This window comes from Diadema antillarum, unplaced genomic scaffold (genome assembly GCF_040938485.1).
Source record: "Diadema antillarum isolate AM-2024a unplaced genomic scaffold, OU_Dant_1.0 seq00000643_RagTag, whole genome shotgun sequence".
In the NCBI taxonomy this organism is placed as follows: domain Eukaryota; kingdom Metazoa; phylum Echinodermata; class Echinoidea; order Diadematoida; family Diadematidae; genus Diadema; species Diadema antillarum.
In genome coordinates, this window is record NW_027271557.1 from 1,131,342 (window position 1) to 1,154,273 (window position 22,932).

At 38.6% G+C, this 22,932-nt stretch overlaps 1 protein-coding gene across 1 annotated transcript in view; it reads left to right on the forward strand.

The window, feature by feature from the left end:
- Positions 1-234: 234 nt before the first annotated feature.
- Positions 235-22,932, forward strand: part of LOC139736387 (nephrin-like) — a 31,584-nt gene continuing 8,886 nt past the window's right edge. Inside the window, exons 1-5 of the mRNA XM_071647142.1 lie at positions 235-505; positions 15,738-16,088; positions 20,480-20,818; positions 21,326-21,631; positions 21,972-22,277. Of these exons, the coding sequence (XP_071503243.1) occupies positions 436-505; positions 15,738-16,088; positions 20,480-20,818; positions 21,326-21,631; positions 21,972-22,277 (1,372 nt within the window). The 5' untranslated portion in view covers positions 235-435. The remainder of the gene's footprint in view (positions 506-15,737; positions 16,089-20,479; positions 20,819-21,325; positions 21,632-21,971; positions 22,278-22,932) is intronic.

Genomic DNA, 22,932 nt, shown 5'->3' on the forward strand with positions numbered 1-22,932 from the left:
TCCAATCAGACGACACTTACAGAACTTCACACAACGAGATCTCTTATACTTCGCAACATCTCATTCAATCCAGACAGTCGCTATTCTTCTCGTACCGACGGAAGCACAAAATAAGAAGGCCAGAAGATAAGTGGCCACGCCATTGAATGGGCTCTCTTTTATCAGTCGTCCCCTTTGGTCTGTTTGCCAAGTATAACATAAAGCGCTGCTCAGAAGTTTTGGGTAGCACTGGCGTGGTTGGATACTGAGTACACTCATTGGCCGGTTGCCTCGCTCGACTGCGTGTGTGACGGTGTGTGTGTTCGTGTGTATTTACAAGAAGTGTGGGAAACTGAAGCCTTACATTCCATCCCTGTGCTCGGGTGCTGAGAGGTCACAACACTACTTGGTGGCAAGAGACCTGGGGAGAAACGTACGATCAAACGTGGTAGGATCATGGATCAGTGCAAACTCTACCTGTTCTGCCTTCTCGCACTTGCAGGCCACTGGCGGCCTATTGGTACAGGTACGTTCGCTGAAAGACATACTTTCCCACGCTCTTGTTTAGGCTGAAATCATCTTAAAAACGTTTCACATCTTCACGTCCGCCGCTAGAACTGACATCATCTTTCCTATTTTAAGGGAACGTATACCAGTGGTTGTTCCTATATGTCTTGTTGTTATCTTTTGCTGTTTAACACCTGCTATCTATGTGATTTTCTTTTGTTTATGATCACTGGCACCAGACAGAAACTGAACATGGTCGGCGAGAAGTTTCAATGCATTACATCAGTGGGTAGTATCTATGGCTAGAAACCATCACAAAATAACAAGTGGTTAGGGTAATTGATTATGATTGTTTGATTACGGCCATGTGTGATAAAATGGTGTTCGTAATTTATGAACTTGGGTCAAAGTGTTCGTAAAAGCCTTCTGTCACTAACAAAGGGGAGGGGCTCAGACAACACCCGCATACTAGTACGACGATATCCCACCATAGAAAAACATTACCCCTAGCATTAGCAATGCGACCCTTATCATGTGGTATTACCATTTCAGCCTGAGCTGTGTAGATGTTCCTATAATTATGCATACGAAAAAGTGAATATACAAGGCAAAAGAGGGAGTTTGTGATACATTGAAGTGTAACAATAAAATATACATGTAAAGATGGGATTGATAGCTATGTAGATAGATACTGTTATTGTTGTTATCATAATCACATATTTCGTTTATTGGTATTAACGGTCTTTGACCACCTCTCTAAACAACAGCGGAGGCTTCAGTGTACAGTTACTTCAAGAGAATAAGGCAAATTTAAATTCACGATATAGGGTCTATGATTACATGAATGATTAATACGGTATAGAAGATACAATGTACAAGATTTACGCATTTTGATACACACATGGAGAGAAGCAATAGATGCACAGATTTATTGATAGATAGATAGGAAGATATAGATAGATGGATAAATATAGACAAATTGACAGATATATAAGTAGATGTATAAGTAGATAGATGGGTAGATAGATGGGTAGATAGATGTATAGAATACATAAATAGTCAGAGATAAATAGATAGATACATACATACATACATACAATACATACATACATACATACATACATACATACATAAGTAAATAGATGAACAGAAAGGTACTGTATATAGATAGATAGGTAGGTATATAGATAGATAGGTAGGTATATAGATAGATATATCTATCTATATACCTACCTATCTATCTATATACAGTACCTTTCTGTTCATCTATTTACTTATGTATGTATGTATGTATGTATGTATAGATAGATAGATAGATAGATAGATAGATAGATAGATAGATAGATAGATAGATATAGATAGATAGATAGGTAGGTAGATAGATTGGTAGATAGGTAGATATATCGATAAAATGGCGTAAGTTTTTTTCTGTTGGTGTATAAAGAGACACATACTTTACAAAAAAAAAAAGAATTGCTGGCGCTGATACAGGGACAGAGTGTCTACATAATGAGACATTGTGTCACATTTGACTTCCGATCATTTTAGTGGTATGCGGCGCGAAGGTTGTTTTGTTTTGTTTTCTCTTCTCAAACTCTATTGTTCGATGAGTTGTTGGTTAGTATTTAAGATTTATTTTTGTTTTTGTTTTCTTTTCTCTTTTGTGTGTTTGTTTGTTTGTTTGTGGAGGTATATGTTTGACTCGCAGATCCTTCTTTTATACTACGTCCATCTCAGTGCTTCGAAGAATACTATACTTCATTATTGATGAGAATACCTTTAGTTTCGATATGACCAATATCCGATCTAAAGTTTACTGCCTATACAGGGTCAGTACACTTACTGAACCAAAATACATCACCAGGCCTTTTAACAAACCGGAAATATATTCCAGCTTTGGTCAGGGTGCGTTCTCTACTTGTAACTGGTAGTGTGTTACTTTTTATCCTATTCCAAGTTGGAGTCCGTTGACATTCTCATATAAGCACGAATGTCTTATCCGTCTACAATCCATTTTTGTTATTGGGTTTGTCCCCCCCCCCCCCAAAAAAAAAAACAAAAAAACCTACAACCGCTCTCACACCTTCTCGTCGCCTCGCCCGATTTGGGACGTCCTCTTTATTAAAGCAATATAGAATCTTACTATATTCTTGGAGCTTTTTAACTTGATTTAGATCTTGTTAATTATTATGCATATCTATCTCTTCACTCATAAAGAATATTAGGCCCACATCCATCTATGCATTCATCCGTTCGTTAACTCGTTAGGCACTCTCTTTTTCCAACTGTATATTGTGACTGACGCTATATCATAATGTATGTTGCAAACGCATGGTGCAGCTGATATTTTGACAAACTTGCAATTTTGTATTGTTGTCAAGTTTACCTCCTTCCTGTTTGGAACCACAAGTCATGCAACTTTGTACAGCTGAGCCAAGATTTACTATTTCCATGAAGTGTTTGCGCGTTGTGCAACTTGTAACACATTCCAGGTTTGTGCCGTATGTCACAATTCTTGCTCGGTTGCATGCGGGAATATCGAAGGGTGTGATAAGCGAGTCGACACACGCAACCTCTTGTCAATAACTCTCTTGAAGAATGCATAATTTGGAAGAGTATCGACTTTTCCGGCTAAAAATCCCTCCCGTCTACTCACTGTTCTACTCTGGCGTATTTTCGATGACTTCGCAAGTTGGTGTTATGTAAACGATGTCAACAAAGGTAACAGGGTCAATCCATAACCGCTACGGATCAAGCAGTAGCGGTCAACGCCATCCTCCTCATTATAAAGTCAAAGAAAGGCTAATGAATACTTCTAGTTTCGCGCGGTTTGAATACGTCGTGGTCAGCTAGTTTGTTTACTTAGGCTTTGCTCAAGACGCAACTATGGATTTATTCCTGAACGGGAAAGAACACTAGAAGCGTGACAATCTTTTGGCTCAACTGTTATACATGTACAATATCATATATATATATATATATATATATATATATATATATATATATATTGTAGGCTTTCAGCCGCTTTGGTAAGCAGATGGTTAAAAAAGTTACTCTCGTTAACTCTACTGTAGGCCTAAGTTATTTACTTTTCATTCGAATGTCATCTTCCATTCTCAGTCGTCATCGGGATAGTACTAATCAATTTGTTGCATGCCAGGTATCTGATTGTTCGTAATATCTTTGATATAGTGTTCTTTAAGAGGATGCGAAGGACACCTTTCTGCTCTCTGCACTTGGGGTATAGTGTTATATTACTGAGGAACTTTCGACGATGCTGCATGAGACGATAGTAGATGGGAAATTATTTAAGTCTGTGACAATTTGAAAGCATTCCTTTTCTATATAGAATTTGTATACAGTATAATATATATATACACCACACACACACATCTCTAGAAACGTGCTATATAGTATGTTTTTCACGCGGCAAGATATGTTGCCACAATATTTGCTGAGTGCAGAAGCTGCATTCGACCTTTGTCACTAAATAAGATGTTTACCCTCAGTCCGAGCACGTCAAGTAAGAAAGGAATTCTAAAGTCCTTCAGCTCTTTGCATGAATAAGTCGTCGAGACAGTAAATGCTGCAATGTTTAATCTCTTCCCGTCTTCAATTAGAATTTTGTTTTGTTTCTGTTTTTGTCGTTATATTTAAGCAGCGTGGCCAGCAGACGTATTATACGGTACAAGGTTCTTTGACCGTTAGCTAGATTAAAAAAAAAAGGAAAGGGATCGGGTTTTATTTCTCACGGTGATTATATAGATCCCCTGTAATCATCTTTGAAAACTAGTCCACTTCGTATTGGAATCAAATTCAATAAATTGCTCCAGTCAAAAGACGAATGACCCGTGAAGACTCGATTATCCTCTGTGATAGCTCCATGGTGATAGTAATTTGTACTGAACTGCTTCGTTGAAAAGGAAAGAAACAGCATTGTAAACTCTAGACTTTAACATGCTGCAACCGCCTTTTTGTCCGATTTAACTGACAGAACGTCCACTGCATATTGTGTAACGTGTTTAAGTTTTTATTTGTCAAATTCCTCTATTGGAATTTGGAATGTGTTTTCTCTTCATATAGATAAACAATTTAGCTTTGCCCCCCCCCCCCCGGCCATACTGTACGTAGCGTGTGAATTTCCGCATTTAGTTGTGACAATCTGCGTGCACTGCACCAACTGAACTAAACAGTGTTGTAAAAAGATATGAGTATCCTTCTGTCTTGTCTACAATTTATTGTACGTATTAATGAAAGTATATTTCAACTTCTTTCCTTTGTTTCGTTTCACTTCGCACTTTGACATGACAGAAGCATCTCGTAAATAAAGTGTACTTGAGATCATATCTAGCAAAGTTGTACATCACAATGAACAGATCATGTTTTCATGTTCGCAGATTGTTGAAGAGTGCGCTGCTATTCATCTTGACATGTAGGGCTTTGATAAATTGAAAACGATAATGGTGAGAAAGTGTTTGCATTCTAGTTGCAGACATAAACGCAACCATACATTTTGATAATAACGTTACTGATAATAGTTTAGAATGATAGAAAAGTAAGGATTATAATGATGATGATGATGATAGCGGGGATGATGATGATGATGATATAACTGACGACGTTGATGATAATGATAGTGTTAACTAGAAGAAGAGATACTAGAAAAGCTAAATAAGCCCTTGACCGTAGATAGATAGGAGATTCTTAACGACAAATAACGTCTGGAATGAGACTACGGCACAGCTAGCCATGCCCATGCCACGCCCAATTGTCGATGTAAGAACACCGGTCCCACAATAGTGGAATGCTGATTGACTGACCTAAAGGAGCGTGAGTGCTATACTTGAGTAACAATAAAGAATGGTTTCCTCCGCGTTTGACGTGTTCACACTGAACATTTTATGCTTGCTCCTCTTTTTATATTCGTCACTTGTATCTGATTGTGTTCTTATGAGAATTTTTTTCAGCTCTTAAATAACCACTTTTTTAATCCACAAAATCTACCATGTGAGATAAATTTGTAAAGATGTAAAATTCATTATGTGAGAATATATTTCAGCTCTTCAATAACCACTTTTTTAATTCACAAGTTTATCACATTGATTTCCCTCAAATTATCATGGGTAAGTAAATGCAAAATCTTACAGTTCAGACTGTGTGCTCGCGTCACCCTTTATATGTCTTGTATCAGGGAGGCGGGACCTTCGAGCATCATCTTCCATACTGCGATGTTATAATAAGTAATTATATAAATAAATGAATATAATAGACCTATTCCATTAAATCATCATACAAATGAGGTGGCAAAACTGTTGCAGAATGAGAGAGAGGGGGAAGCGGGAGAGATCATTAGAGGATAATGTTGTGTTTCTGCCTTCACCTGCAAGATTTATACTTTTTCTACCAATGAATACGTTACCCCGAAATACTCACGGAATTTTCTATTCCAGGTTTGTGCCGCCCAGTATCAACCCAGTGCGGGGTTAAAAGCCATGAATAGGAAGGCAGGTGATTGCCGACATGGCTTGGGGGTCATGTACATTAACTTAACCGCTGTTATTGCCGTTGTTCCCGAGTAAAGTAGGAGAGAGAGAGAAAATCTCTTACAATGTACACCAAAATTGGTTTGCCTGGTAATCTCGGTGCTGCATCCTATTTCCTTACGTTGATGGCGACTCGTCTAGACAATTTTTCCTCTCTCGATTGTAGAACTTGTATTTATTTCAACAACATTAGGTATTGCGATCTTACAATGATTACATATTCTTTCCCCGACATTGCTTTGGAAGCAGAGACGATGTTTGACGCTGCCATGGCAACATAATAGATAACTATTCAAAGGAGGTCCTAGGCTGTATCAAGGAGGTACAAGGCGAGTCTAGTACCTCCTAGGCATAACTTGTAAGTTCCAAGTGAAGAACACTTCCTTCAGTGGAAATAAACGCATCGCTCAGATGGCCTGTATACTAATAAGGTGCACGTCAAAACAATAGCAACAACAACAGCAACAATGACGACAACAACTACAATAAAAACAACAGCAGCAGCAGCAACAATGACAACAACAACAAAGCAAAACAACGTAGACACGCAAACTGCAAACAAGTGTTTCAGATTCAGATATGTTCCCTCTCATGGCTGTTTAATGGTAGGAATTGAAGTTTATTGGTAATATAGTTGGAAATACAGTCATTTTTTTTGTATCCTTCCGTTTTTCTTTTTTTTCTTTTCTTTTTTTTTTAGTTTGGCAAGCCTTAAGCAAGTTTGCAGATGTTCAGGAACAACGTCCATCGCTCGAAAATAATGGTGTAAAATTATGATAATTATTATAACACATCAAGCTCAACGATCATTTTTGAGGATTGGCCCTTGTAATTATTATGACGTTGTGGTCAAGTGTGAACGCCTCCTCTCGTTTCACGCATCGTTGAGCTGGCCAGAGCAATTCGCAAAGAGTAGATTATATGCTCCCTTCTATCATGGGAAAAAGAGCTTGGCAAAAAAATCGCCTCTGGTTTTATGAATGGGTAAAGGAATGTCGTACTAACTACTACTACTCACTCTGTATAGAGTACTGAGAGTATACACACTAGAAACACAGTGACTGGATTTGTATTGTATAGAGGTCATACCAGGGTGATGGAAGAGAGATTTTCCACCTCCCTGGTCGAACCATGGAGCTACTACACTATACCTCAATGGTCATACCATGGACCCTATACTTGGTATACGTGGATAGTGTCTGTGGATTGTGAAAAGCATGGAGCTATGCAAGCTCCATGGTCTGAGGCTTTTATACGAAATGCTGCGTATATACAGAGCGTCCATAGCGATCCAATACAGCTTATACAAAAGTCATATCTTCTGGTATAATGTTACAGTTGTGTGATGTTACAAATTGCTGCCCACTTTCTATCTAGAAAGCCAATTCTGTAGAATCTATAGAAATTCATCAGTTTATCATAAAATGACGTGCATTTACTGGGTTCATATGATGCATTAGGCCTATATGTTTGGTTAATATTTCTCCTCTGTGATATGTTACAGTTTTCTCAATAGTACAAATTGCACCATCCCGGCCTGAATTAGGCATAGTAAAAGAATACCGGCAGATTTCGTTCAGACAAAGAAACATAATAGGCGCATATATATATATATATATATATATATATATTTGTCTCTCGCTTCCTTTTTGTTTTCGTTTTTTGCCATGTCTCTCCTAGATGTACGAAATGACACAAATGTATTACTATTGGTAATGTAGGCCTACAAATTCCAATAAAAACTTATACATAATATATGTTTTATTTGCATGTATAATTATGTAGGCCTAGACACACATATGTATACTTTTATTTTATGCCCCATATTGTATGATTATATTATAACGCCCTCTATGATATATATATATATATATATATATATATATATATATATATATATATGTATATATTTTTTTTCTGTGTGTGTGGGTGTGGGTGTGTCTGCGTGTGTGCGAACGCAAATGACAACGTTAGAAGTATTTATTGTTTATTGAAAGAAATTTAATAATAACTACTGAAAAAGAAAATAATGTGTGACCTATGTGGATTTAAGTGGGTGTTATGGGGTGGTTCAGTTTTGACAGTCCATGTTACAGGCATACATGTTGTAGTGCATTGCATTGTCTCCATGTTCGAACGTGCCCTTCTATCCGTATTGCCAAAACTACTTCCGGTGTACGAAGGATAACTTCCTGCCAATGTGTTAACAATTGGCAAAGAAAGAAAGAAAAAAGAGGATAGAAAAGAACGCACCGTGTTATTCCCCTCCTATTAATCTCAGTCGATATCAACACAATGTATAGGTAAGGGAAGTGAATGGGGTTAAGGGTCAAATCCTGTAGAGTGCTGCACCTCGAGAGAGAATCAGCTTAGCATGTCTTCTTATTTATCCTTAAAGGACAAGTTCACCTTCATAAACATAAGGATTGAGAAAATGCAACAATATTAGTAGAACACATCAGTGAAAGTTTGAGGAAAATTGGACAATCGATGCAAAAGTTATGATTTTTTTAAATTTTTGTGTTGGAACTGCTGGATGAGGAGACTACTACAGCTTGTGAGTCATATGCGTACAACAGTATAAAGAAAATATAAAAGAAAATTCAAAATATTTTCACTTTTTTCGCATAATAAAAGAGCAATTGCCTTGCCTCTTTCTAAAGGCAGGGGGAATAATATTACCCATAACATTTATCGGTAACGAGTCAGGAGAATGTGTACTTTTTTCAAATGATGGAATTTTGTGAAATTCTCTTTATATTTTCCTTATATTGTTGTACGCATGTGACATCTAAGTTATTCATACACTGCAGTAGTCTTCTCATCCAGCGGGTACTGCAAAAAAACTTCAAAAATTCATAACTTTTTAACGGATTGTCTGATTTTCCTCAAACTTTCAATGATGTGTTCTACTAATATTGCTACATTCTCTCAATCCTTATGTTTATGAAGGTGAACTTGTCCTTTAATGTTCGCAACGCCAAAACCTCTCATAGGCCCTACGTGTGAATGTGTAGACTCCATACGGCAAGGTAAAATATACAGGCTGTTGCTAAAGCTAACGTATACATTCACTCCATACAATTTTGACAGGGGTGGAGGAAAGAGGAAATAAGTCGCCAATGTCAAACTTTTGATGGCTGTTTTATCCACTTTGTTCATGACAATTGCACATTTTGGTTCAATGTCGAATCTCTTACAGTCGGGTAATGCCCTCAGTTTCTGTAATCTTTCCCGTGTCTTCCTCAATATCATCTATTTTCATCTGCTCTTTCTTCGATTTGTAGTGATAGGTCAGTGGTAGAAGTGGAAGACATAGTAGAATAAGTAGTAGTAGGAGGAGAAGTATGGCAGCAGCAGTCACGTGGCAGTAGTTTGTAGTATATTGTCGGTACTTGTAGCATAATAAGAAGTCGCAGTCATGTAGTTGTCAATAATGATAGTTGTAATTGAAGGGTTTGTTTGCAAAAACCGATAAGTCCATTTTTGAAGATTTTGAAGTACGATCTCTGTCAAAAAGTACAAAACAGTACCTTTTAAATGATATATTGGTCACTACATATAGAGGTATATTTTTGAAGTTATGGTAAAAAAAAGCAAAACTTGTCATATTAATCTCTTTATTTTTCTTGACCTTTAATCGCAAATATCTCCATTTGGCAAATGTGGACTTATCGGTTTTTGCAAACAAACTCATCAATTGTAGTCGTAATAGTTGGAAGTGGTGTGGTACTGAGCATGTGTGAGCATATTTTAACATCGAGAGTGTCGTAACTTTATGATTCCCTTCCAGCCGTTTACAAACAACAAATTTGGAAGATTGGCATGGGGAAGCGGGTATTATTCTTGTTCTCCTGTTATTTCTTAGTCCACTTGAAAGTTTGATAACGCATCTATTTATGGAAAAATATTTGATTCTGTGTGTCGATCATAGAGAAGAAAATATCCCGGTACGTTTCATTACATCGCAAAGATCGGCCAAATGCAATTTAACAGTGACTGCAGCTTAGTATGAAGACTTTATAGCAATAGACATGCGTGATTGGTATGGCAAGGAAGAGTTGCTACTTGCCAGGTTATGTTTTCATATACCTTGTCAGTCAAACATGTGTATATTTGGATGTAGAGTTTGTATTCGTTTGTGAGTGCGGGTGTAAACATTGGTGTATCTCTGTGTGTTTCTTTGTACAGATAATAATTTGTTTTGCCTATAACACCATGCATGATTAATGATCATAATCGCGGGCAGAGGCAATGTCGTGAGCGATTTTCAACCAATTATTTAATTCATGGTAGTGATCAAGCAAACTTGTATACATCCGTGACCATTACATAAAAGGTAGAAGTGGGGAATTCTTCCAAAGAAGCAGTGTCATTATATCCCGAAGACAAACTGGAAGAAGACTGGATTTGATAAACATACGATAAGGATGCTCAACCTAAAAAGACCGAATTTTCCAAAGCCTTGATAACAACAGTAATACTAGTAATAACATACCGCTCATGATATGGCATAAAATCTTTCAAATACCTTCCCCACTTGGGAAAATAAAGTCTTGCTTCACCTACAAAATAATGGGGATTTTTTTCTTGCGGATTTGAGTACATATATGCAGGCAGAGTATTTTCATTAACTCCTTTGTCATTGTCACGCTGCAGAAAGTAGTCTGTCAGCAAAGATGTTAGTGCTTTGCTTTCGCTGCGTCTCTCGATGGTATTGCGAAACAATGCGACGAAGAGATGTGGAAGTTGGGACCGATAACCGTTTTCCGGTGACGTCACGTTGTAAAACCACTTACACTTGACAAATTAATTACAGTAGCTGTCACTTTAAGAATTAACCCATATCAATAGGTTACCCGCACTGAACAAGATTGGTTTAATGCTCTCCATTGCTCCAGTGTGCAGTTTCGTCCAATGAGCTAATCTTATATGATGATATGATGATATCAGGACATATGATATCATAGAAGTTAGTTTTAGTTTCAGGCGTGTGGTGATTGATGTCATGTGGTATCCCTTGCCGTTAAGTATATCCCCACTTTTAGTTCACGAAACGGTAAAGGGTTAGTTTTAAAAAGATGTAAGTTTACGTTTCTCATGTTGACCAGGAATTTACGGTGGTATTGATTCCGCAACCGAATAAATGCGAATAGGTGATGAAGTTGTTACCCTAGAACTTATCTTTGCTTTGTACTAAAGTGTTGGAAATCATCATCTTTTGATCAATGATTTAGACCCAAAAAAAATTGAGAGAAAAATCAAGCAATTAGGGAACCTACATCGTCTCCCTGTAGTACTAATTCTATGTCACACATCTTTGACAAGGTGGATCCCACCCGCGCATGCTCAGACATAGTCAGAAAACATGGGCAATATCGCGTTCACTGCGACTGTAAAGCCATTGCAAATAATCCTAGCTAGCCCTTTGAGTCCGCCTCAATATTATGTCACCTGTGCAAGAATGCAATATTGATGCATTTTCTCGATTAAATTCCTTGATAGTTTTTATAGTTTTTCACCATAATAGAACCTGCGTACACTGAATCCTGCAGGGCGTCAGTATTATCGATGTACACATCAGAATATCCCAGTATTTGACTTTTACCGACGAATTAATCATATTGGATCGCTCGCTGTTAGGGATTTTTGGAAACATGTAATGGGCCTGCATGCAGCAGAGAAACATCTTAAAATAGCAATTTCATATCGACATAATTGTGTCATTATATTAAAAATAGCTGAGGTCGAAACTTGTCGAAACCACAACGATGCTACGAGAAGTGAATGAACTGGGGTTACTAAAAATCCACGCTGATTTCACGAGACGCTCTTACAATGGATTTCTGGAACCGAGAGTAACCGTAGACTTCTCGATAGCGTATTTATAATAATTGCCATTATGTGTCTTAGGGAAATGTATCGTAACCAGCCCAATGAATAATAATACGTGTGTGTGGAGTGACATCAAAAGCGAATCAAAACTTTGAAATATCTCGTTTTAGGGAGGGTAGTTTGACTAGGAATTGCACATTCGTGAAGTAATCGAAACTATCGATACAATTGAAAGTTTACTTTCATGAACTCCCCCACTTTCATCAAGTCTGCAAGTTCAGTGATAGTTGAAAACGTGTCTTCTTCCCTAGTGGTAATAATTTTATATATTCTATTTGTTTTTGTAAACATATATCTCTATTAAACGTTGTGATATAGGTGAACTATATGTAAAGCGTATGTAAATGCCTGATAATAATCATAATGATGATGATGATGATGATGATGATAGTAATAATAATAATGATAATAATAATAATAATAATAATAATAATAATAATAATAATGATAATAATGATAATGATAATAATAATAACAATAACAAATAGTATTCCAAACATTCAATTCAATTAAAACATGTTTTGAATTGATCGTAAGTGTTTTGGGCCGTGTGGGAAAAGCGCACTATAAATAATAGTAATAATAATGATAATGATAATATTATTGGTAATCGTTCTTGGCAGAGATAAGTTTAGAAACTCAGCGCAATCAGATTAACCGAGCATGAAGTGAAAGCTGTTTTGGAAGTATTAGGAGGAAATGAAGAATTGAGACATTTTACATGATTATCTGTATATGCCTTCACGAAACAATGATGTTTTGACGTCACAATTACAAATACAAATGAGATGAGATAATGCGAACTTGCCTGGCGAATCTCATATTCACTTGCACAGGTAATGCTTAGAGAATCTACTTTTCTTTCGCCTTTGAAATGAATGAATGAAAAACGAATAAAACGCACCAAATGAGCGTTGTGTTGTAATAGCCTCTCAATAATAACTGCGAAAAGGGGTTGTAGTTGCTAACATATCGACCGAGACTATTCTTCTTCTTTTTTCTTCCTTTTTTGAGGAGGGAATGATTCTTTATTGCAACCAATGACGGGAGGGCGGGGTGTCATGTGTCATGGTGACAAAATTATCGTCGAATTCACCCATCGACATTGTGTAAGGTGGTCTCAACAGGTCTGAGGACGAAATAAAATAAATTTTAAATGGACGTTTTCATGGGGTCATCCCACGAGACCGACACCTGCGAGTCATACAGCCAACGAGTTCGACATTGAAAAAGGTTCATGTGTCATACAGCCCACGAGTCATACAGCCTACGAGTTTAACACTAGGCAAATAAGGTCCATGAGTTCGACACCAGGTAAAAACAGCCCATGAGTTCGACACATACAACACGAGGCTTTATGTTTCGGTCTCGTAGGCCTGAAGTGTCGAACTCATGGGCTGTATGTCTCGTGGGCTGTTACACACGTGGGTTGTATGTCTCATTGGCTGTATGACTCGTAGGCTGCATAACTCGTGGGCTGTATATGACTCATGTTCTGTATAACTCGTGGGGTGCATGATTCGTGGGTGTCGGTCTCGTGACGTGCACCCGTTTTAGGTGCGTGTGGAAGGAAGGTCAGTGTTAATGTCCCATGACACATTCTGGCTAGAATTTTCCCAGATTTTCCCCCATTTATTTGCCCCCCCCCCCCCCCATTACATACCCGCATACAAACAAGCACTCACACATTCATTTCGGAACCAAACGCAAGCCTCCCTGAAAAATGGAATACAGTGAGGCCCTGTCTCTCTACATTTTTACAAAGAATATTGAAAATCTCCCTCTCATTTAGAAATCTGATTTGCCTATAGTGAGATGCATGTCACACCAATAAGAAGCCTTCCGAAGGGGTCTAGGGCAATTACCACCTGGGCAATTACCCCGGACCTTCCCCTGGCCTTAATCCTAATCCTAATCCTGAACCTAATTTAACCCTAACCCAAACTCCTAACCCTAAACCTTACCCTAACCCTAATCTTTACTCTAACCTTACCACTAACCAGTATTTAGCCGGGGATAATTGCCCTCTAGGGGTAATTACCCGGATACGAATCCAGACTGTGATATGTGAATATTGGCACCGTTTCATACATATACATACAGACATACATACATACATACATACATACATACATGCATTCATCATAATCAACACTATCGGTGGCCCAGGGCCACTGAAAATTGATGCTGGGCCAACAAATTTCCAAGAAGGTTATCATTTGGTGGCCCGATCGGGCACTGAAGTTCAAAAATGGATTACTATGTTTCCTTTTATTTCGGGCCAATATAATTCTTTTATGGGCCACCAAAATTGCGGACTGAAAGATTTTAGTGCCCCGAACAGGCCACCAGAGAGAGAAGTTAATGTCGTGTCCTACATACATACTTACCCACCTACATACATAAACATCTGGTGTTTTTGTCAATTTTTAGCTGCTTCCTTTCATGTGATAGGAGTCATGGTCAGGTCTCGAAAACTTTTTATTTTCAGGAATTCCTGAAAAAGAAAAGTCAATAATACTATGATATTATGATACCCGGTGTTTGTTTCATTTTCAACTCACATGGGTAAGGAGATATTCCTCTCGTTTATGTGTTTTGTATTGTTTTGTTTGTTTCGTTTCGTTCGGTTTTATGAAGTTTTCAGGTGAGGCGAGGGTTGTCAATTCGAGTTTACAATAGTATAGGATTATAGTTTCGGTGCCAAATGAAAGAAATGCTATGCTTTGTCTAAATACTGGGATACTTTCCAAAGTATCCTTATTCTCTCTCGATCACTCTATGAAGTTCAAGTGTTTTACATGTCATGTGCTACTGTAAAGAATGACTTACAGCCAAGTCTGTTTCGTTTTGTTGGAGGGGAATAGGAAGTGGGATGGGAGCAAATAATATCACATACAGCAGTAAACATGGTGTTTGGCTTCCCATTCCCATTGACACAAAGTGTTGTACATTTCTTAAAGCCTCGACTAGGTCCTCTTAAAGATAAAGTTGTTATGCTTTTCGGTTGTCTGTCTCTGCATTCGTTCATCCCTTCTCCTCAGATCAGACCAACCCAGTATGAACAAAACTAAACAGTCCTTTTATAGATTTTCAAAATACTTGGCCCATCAGACTACTGTAATTAGGGTGATAGGCCAAAGTCCTAAAGGTCATAGGTCAAATGTCTGTTTCTACCTTTCACCAGACAAAGCTCTTTTTCTGCCAATTAATTTTTTTTTGTACCTATTTTAGATGTCCAATGAAAATACGATTTACTAAAAACGTGGAAATAGTAAATAATTCTATTGAAATGGCAAAGGTGAAAGGTAAGGTTCAGGTTAAAAGTCAATGTACTGTGACAATGTAAGTCAGTTTCTCATTTTCGGTCCCATTATTTATTTTTAAAAAATAGTCACTTTTTTGTAATATTTGATGTCATGGCAGAACGCAGCAGGGGACAGAACACTAATGTTTGAAATAGAAAGTCTATGCTATGAAAGTATACACTAATGGAAATGAAATGAGAATACGGAATAATATCTTCAGATAAGAACTGTTATACATGTTATAGTTAAACTGCAATTCAATGAAAACTATAAGGTATTGCGCATTACATTAGAAAAGAGGTAACACGATAATTATCGTACGAAAAGAAACAAATTCATGATGTCACAGACAAACTGCGTATACCTTTGACCCCAAACCCGAAAAAAAAAACGATAAGAATAAAAACTGATATTTTTTGTTGCTTTTCCTTCGACATGAGTGAAATTTTCTTTTTAATTATTTCGTCGTTATTTTTGTCTTTCTCTCATCTGGTTGTCCCTAAAGCGCTCGGGGCACGGACCACGATAACGACACAGCCTCAGGTCACGGCGGTCGAGGGCAACAACGTCGTACTGACGTGCACATACGCGCCGAGGACGTCGTCGGCCGAGTTTGGGTATCTGACGTGGTCGAAGGACAATGAGAATATCGCCACGTTCGAGTGTGGCCAGACGTGCGAGGTGTCATGGCCGGACGCTACTCCCAGGCAGCGCTACGACCTTAGCGTCGATATGTCGTTCAGCGGGAACTTGACCATCTACCGCGTCAATCTCGACGACGAAGGCGTCTATTCGTGCTCACTGTTCACCAGTGAGTTCGTGTTGTTGTCCAGTGACACACAGCTTACAGTAAACGGTAAGAAGCAAAAAAAAAAAAAACCCAATAAATCTTGAGATACGTGTAAAATCTGAAATTACAGGTCTTTCGTACCACTGCCTTCATACATTTTGGTATACATATACAGGAAACTTTTTCATAATTAGCGTCATTCTTTTAAATCTTCTTCAGGTCAGGTAGTCCTACATGAATATCTAATGTTACGAATCTGCGCCATCAATTCACATAACTTTGCACCATCTGCCTCCAACAATACCCTTGTCAACAAACGCAGCGATGTGGACACCAAGTAAGCAGTGCTCATTTCTCATCAATTAATCTGACATTTCTTTTTTTTTTCTCAATTTTGACTTCAATTAATATCTTTATGGTGTGACCTATTATTGAGGGGGAAAGAGACGCCAGGAAAAAAAAATAATAATATGACGTCAGGGCTTGAACGCCTTTATCTTGGTCTCCATTAGTACGGTGCCGTGGAGATTTGGAGATACCGGCTGCAAATTGCCGTGGTTATATAGATCCTTCATCGAGCTGGTCACAAGTCAATGAAATGGGAGATTACCTGCAATGGTGCTTTTACAGCATTAACCAAAATGAAAAGAACTTCTAGTTATTAAAGTTTTCAATTTCCCTCAGGAAATCCTCTGTCATCGGAAGTTCTTTCTTACCACTTTCATTTGCGTATCTCCAAAGTTTTGATGTTCCTGCAAATGAAGCAAAGAATAAAGAATAAGAATGATAAATGTCATTCTCATATCGTGCTGGGCAAAAAACCATAATGTTCCTTCCTCAATGCGATGTGATTTTCTCGCGCCCCGAGCGAAGCCACTGTAGTCACCTTTGCTCGATCATGTTTAGTTAGTGACATTAAAACGACGCAATTAGCCTCTGACCGTTTTTCATTCATTGCACAGACACTCTATACGCCACCTTGCATTATTACTATATTTATAACCTGTTTAAACAGCAGTAGGTGTAGACGGCGTAAAATAAACAGACGTATATAGGGAAAGAATTGGGGGAGAAGGGCGAGTACAGGCAAAGTTATCGTGATTATGGCATAATAGACGTGTATACATATACTCTCAAGGTTTGTGGTTTGTTACTTTGCATTCTGTTTTAGTTTTTGTTTTTGTTTTTGTTTTTGTTTTTTGTTTTTTGGAGGGAGTGGGGTTATTTGCGATAGGTATTCCAGACCAGTTGAAATCAAATTGAAAAGAAAGAGCAAAATTTTACAAGCACACCAGTGGAAAATTAATGAAAATTTGGTAACAATTAGGGAAGTTTTGAAATTGTGAAATTTCGCTTATTTTCACAGAATAATTCTTGAACAGTGAATACGTGAATCGGAATGCACAAATAGTAAGCTGATGTTAATGATGCAGTAACTGTTGCGTCACAGCTGGCCAAATTTCTAGTATTCTGATGAAACTCAATTGTGCCCTACTCTCAAATCCTAATATCTATGTCAGACCTGGGAGGTGGAAAGAGACTGATGATTATCTTTAAGTCATTCACCCAGGAATAACATTATGTTTTACATTTCTATGCATAATAGCAGAATTGCAGAAGAATTGAATTTTGTTCGTCATTTTCTATGGCACGCATAAATTGAAGAAAAAAAAATTATTTCAAGGTGATAACATCATCATTTGCATATTCATATCATCCGTTCGAGAATCGTTTGGCAAAAAAAGAAAAGAAGAAAAAATAGCGCATCTTTAAGATTTCGTATACTATCTTCCTCACCTTTAATCTGATTTTGATCAAATTTTCACTGCTTTGCTTGTGAAATTTACTCTTTCTTTTCAGATTAGCTTGAACCTGGTCTAGAATTCTCCTAATACTCATATAATTTACCATGGTATATCAAATTAGAATGACAACCACCTAAAGAACATAAACTCAATCAAACTCTACTTAACTCAAACTCAAAGAAAGAGATTGGGCATGATATTGCTGTAAGACTTTTATTTAATCTTTATTTCTTTAATCTAACATTCTGCTGTCGTGTCTACCAACTGTTTGAGCACCATGATTTAACACTCATCATGCCCAGCCCCTAGACTTACAGCAGTAGAAGGAAGCGTGTCTTTTATTACAGACTGTAGTTAACATTCCAATGACATTCGAATCGAATGTTAGGACAGCATGTCTAAAGCACATACGTGAGTTATACGACATACCGCGATGTGGTCGTACCGAGATAAACCATCTTTCGCAAATTTTGCTAGCGCAATCCGATATTTACTCATGCCCTTTTAAAAAGGGATCGTATAGTTTTGGTTGAGACCTAATTTCAGGTTTCTAACATTCTTTGGTTAGATAATGAGAAACCTCTTATGAAATATGAAAGAGCATGTCTTTTTATGAGGAATTCAACGTTTATTTGATGAAAATTGGTTTGGAAATGGCTGAGATATCCCAAAAAGAGCGATTCCAATAAAGTGTGGGACCCACACTTTATTACGATTGCTTTGTTTTACTTTGTTTTTGGCTGTTTCAGTCATTCCAAACCCGATTTTTATCAAATAAACTTTGAATTCCTCTTAAAATGGTATGCCCTGTACTATATCATAAGTGTTTTCTTGGTATCTCGCAAAAAGTTATAAACTCAATTCTCATCTCCACCAATACTGCACATTCCTTTAATGAAAGGCTTCACTCAGTAACAAGAACAGCAGATGAAAACGTCATAGGACTATTCACGTTTAGCCTCTCACGACAGACGTTTTAAGATATTGAAATATGAATTCTTCTTCTATGTTTGGCCAAGTGTCATTAACATGAGTCCACACAAGTTTTGGAGACGTTTTATTTGTTAACAATAACGAAAGACACAGTATATATTGAAGTATATTCAATGACTGGTAAGATTGCCTAAAACCCCTGCCCTTATCAGCGATGCTTGATCCCTGCAAATACAGCACTTTCTACGTGTCCTAGCTAACAGCAGGCCCTATTTAGGTCTATTAAGGCTATACATGCACGTGAAACCAAGCAGTTTCAAGTGAGTTTGAAACTCCTTTGTGAAACATGTTGTTCAGAACAGCAATAGAAACCCATAAGCCATCCCTCCCCCCCCCCTCTCTCCCTCTCTCTCTCTCTCTCTCCCTCTTCTGCTCTCTCTCTCTCCCTCTCCCTCCCCCCTCTCTCTCTCTTTCTGTCTCTCTCCCTCCCTTTCGTGATCTCAATTTTGCTTACTCATTTTGCAGCACATTGCAGGATTGACAGTAGGCCTTCATTTCTGCTATGATTATCACCCCTATGATTATTGTCCCCACTAAGACGCTATAATGATCATTGATTATGATAATCAATCAAATCTAAGAGATAACGGGAAAGACAGGAAAGATGAAAGAGATAAGCAGAATTAGATGATGATGATGATGATGATGATGATGATGATGATGATGATAATTGACTTCTTTTGCAGCATTTCTTCCAAACTGGTAGGAATTCTGCTATCAACATTATTGTTGCTATAGTAACAGTCTGTCCATACGTTCAACGCCATCGCACAAAATGAGGCCTAAATCTTTAGAAGCATTCCTTAACCGGCCAGATATGAATTGGCACGAAACGCCTTATTGTCACATGACATCATTCAAACTGGCACGCCCAACTGCGGTTGCGAGGAAAGAAAAATTAAAACAAATAAACAAACAAACAACCCTTAAAAGGGCTTTTCTTTTATATGGCAGTCGTTTTTATGTGGAATTCCCTGACACTAAGTCATGATTATCTTTATGTGATTTTACTTGGAAAACGATTTTAGCTCCGTCATTACAAATTGGCATGTGAGGCATTTATTTCTGTAGGCCAGCCGCGAAGATCAGTAAACACTCGCTCGGACTTTGAATCGGAGTGCGTGTGAGAAGTCACCAACTGTAGGTGTCCATTGCGAAATTGTAGTCTCAATACAAGCCGTCTTATATTATTGTTCCATATTATGCCTGCGTCGAATCGTCCCCTCCTACCAGGTCTATACACGAATGTGATTTTGTTTGAACCAATGCGCTTCCCGTGCCATAAACCTGCCAGACTAAACCCCCTTCCCTGTGTCAGAGCACGTATGCTCCTTCAGACAATTTTAGCATGAGGTTTTCCAGGAATTGATAATAATCTGATACGCAGTTTTCAAATCTTGTTCCTCTTCATGTTGAATTTTACCATACATAATAACAATGTTTCTTTAATGTTTCTTTTAATGGGCCCTTAATGACTAATTGTGCAAAACATGATTTATGTACACATTGCCTCTTTTTGAAGGGACAACTTCCTCCAAAAGTGAACTTTGTCTCATACGAGGCTCGTTTGATTCATCCTCGATTTTGATTGGTGCGAAAGTTTTTTGGTTTTTTTTTTCTTCATTTTTTCTGATATTTTCTTTTCTTCGCCACTTTCAGTCCCTCCTCGAGGAGTTGTCATCTCAGACTACTGGTCCAACGACTACGAAAACAACTCGAGCGTTCAAGTCCAAGTCGGCCAATCGTATCAGCTCCGATGCGCGATACTATCGCCCGCCAAGCCCGGTGTGACGATCACGTGGGAATCGGACGGTATCGATATCAGCATGAGCGGCCAGGTTGACGAGGCGACTCCGAGCGATAGCCGACTCATATCGTCTTATCGGGTCGTGGAGGTTACGCCCACACTGGGGGATGCGGATAAAACTCTTCGTTGCCTAGCAACGCATCCCAGTTCTGGCAGAATAATTTCATCCAGTGTTCGGCTTGACGTGCAAGGTGGATTACCGTTTAAAACATTTCCTGTTATTTCTTGATAATTATGATCATGGAATGGCAGAATCAGATGATACTTCCTGTTACTGAGTAAACATTCAATTCATAATATTGACTGAGCTACAACTGCGCTTAAACAATGAATGATAAAAACATTGCTGGCGTGTGTGTGTGTGTGTGTTGGGGGCTGTTGCATTATAAGACTCCCGACTCCCCATCGGAAGACCCCAGTTTGAATCCAGCCCAGTGCTTACGTCCTTCGACAGGACGTTTTTACCCACCATGTTCCTCTCGACCCAGGTGTATAAATGGGTACCTGGCAACGCTAGGGTAATGATAATGGCTGGGCCCTCTGGTAGAGTAGTGGCAACACTAAAGAGGCTACCCTGGATAAATAAGTCATTATTATTATTATTAGTAGTAGTAGTAGTAGTAGTAGTAGTAGTAGTATAGGTGATCCGAGTAATTATTATTATTATTATCATTATTATACTGATTTCAATCCCATAGTGTGTCCATCATCGGTGGTAGTTCACGAGTGCCCGACTTCGGTAACTGCCGGAGATTCGACGACACTCGGCTGCCGCTCGGCAGCAACTTCGCCCCCTCCGAATCTCTACTGGTTGTACGACGGTGTTTCGATGAGCAACCGAACAGACGAGTTTTCCTCGGGAACTGCCGAAGACGGGTCGAGCCTGCTCACGTACACGAGACGCTTTGAAAAGCAAGACTTCGGCAAGGAGTTTGTTTGCTGCATAGAGAGAACGTCTATGTGTGACCAGCTCTGCTCAGATCCCTGTCGGCCAGATGTCAAATGTAAGTGAACGTCAAGAGCAATTCAAAGGGCGCCTTCGTATTTAATGTTGCCCTACAGCGTGCTGAATATTTTCCATCTCTTGCTATCTTTGTCGCTCTGCAGAGCCTTAAACATTCCAGTGAACTCATAGATTATTTTTTTCTAAAGCTGATGTTCATTATTACCTGCATTCTGCATGTACCATGTAAGCTTTCCTATCTTTCGTCCATTTGAAAAAGATATGTTTCTTAGATAATATGGGGCATTTGTTTCAGTTTGTGCACATGTACTGGGTAATAACACATTACACATGTGAAATTGTCTAGTCCCTAAAACGGCAACTCTTTTGTGTATTGGCAGATCCCCCGTCCAATGTAGCGGTAAATTCCAGCCAGCCGCTCTCGGACGTGACTGAGGGGACGCGGAATTTGGACGTGACGGAGGGAACGCGGAACGTCGAGATGACGTGCTGGGCGGACGGTAATCCCATGGGCCCGGACAACATCCGCTGGGTGCGCATCGACGAAGCGGGACACGCTGAGGGCAGCTCGCGCAACACTCTGCGGTTCGACCGGGTCAGTCGGTCCGACGCGGGTCTCTACCGCTGCACAGTGGACAACGGCGTCGGACCCAGCAGCTCAGTGCACACCAAGATTCTCGTGCACCGTAAGTGGTCAAGCTTCTTAAAGGTTATTTTGCTAACTTGAGTAGGGTTAGTTCTGCTATCTAATAAAGTTTGCAAAGACGGAACGGACAGCTCCACGTCACTCAGCTCATGCACACTTTTTGAAATCCCTATAAAGCTTAAAGAATAATTTCACCCAAATATTATATGTGTGGATTGCGTGAATGCAGCAATGTTAGTAGAACACATCCATGGAAGCTTTAAGAAAACATGACAATCCGTTCAAAAGTCATGATTCTTCAAGTTTCCGTGCCGCCATCACTGCATGATGAGAAGTCTACAATAATGTGTGACGTCACTGCAGACAGCGATATAAAGAAAATAATTATTATAAACAGAATTTACATATGTTCATATTCTTAGCTAAAAGAAAGAGCACTTAACTTACCTCTTTCAGAAAGCAGGGTGAACAATAACACCCTCAACATGTGTAAGTAACAAGTTGAGGGAATGAGTACTTTTCCTTTAAAATGAAATTTTGTGGAATTCTCTTTATATATTATTCTTTATGTCGTTGTCCTGCGGTGACGTCACAAACCGTTGTGGTCTTCTCATCCAGCGATAGCAGCACTGAAACTTTAAGTATTCTTTTAAACGGACTATTTGATTTTTCCTTAAACTTCACTGATGTGGTCC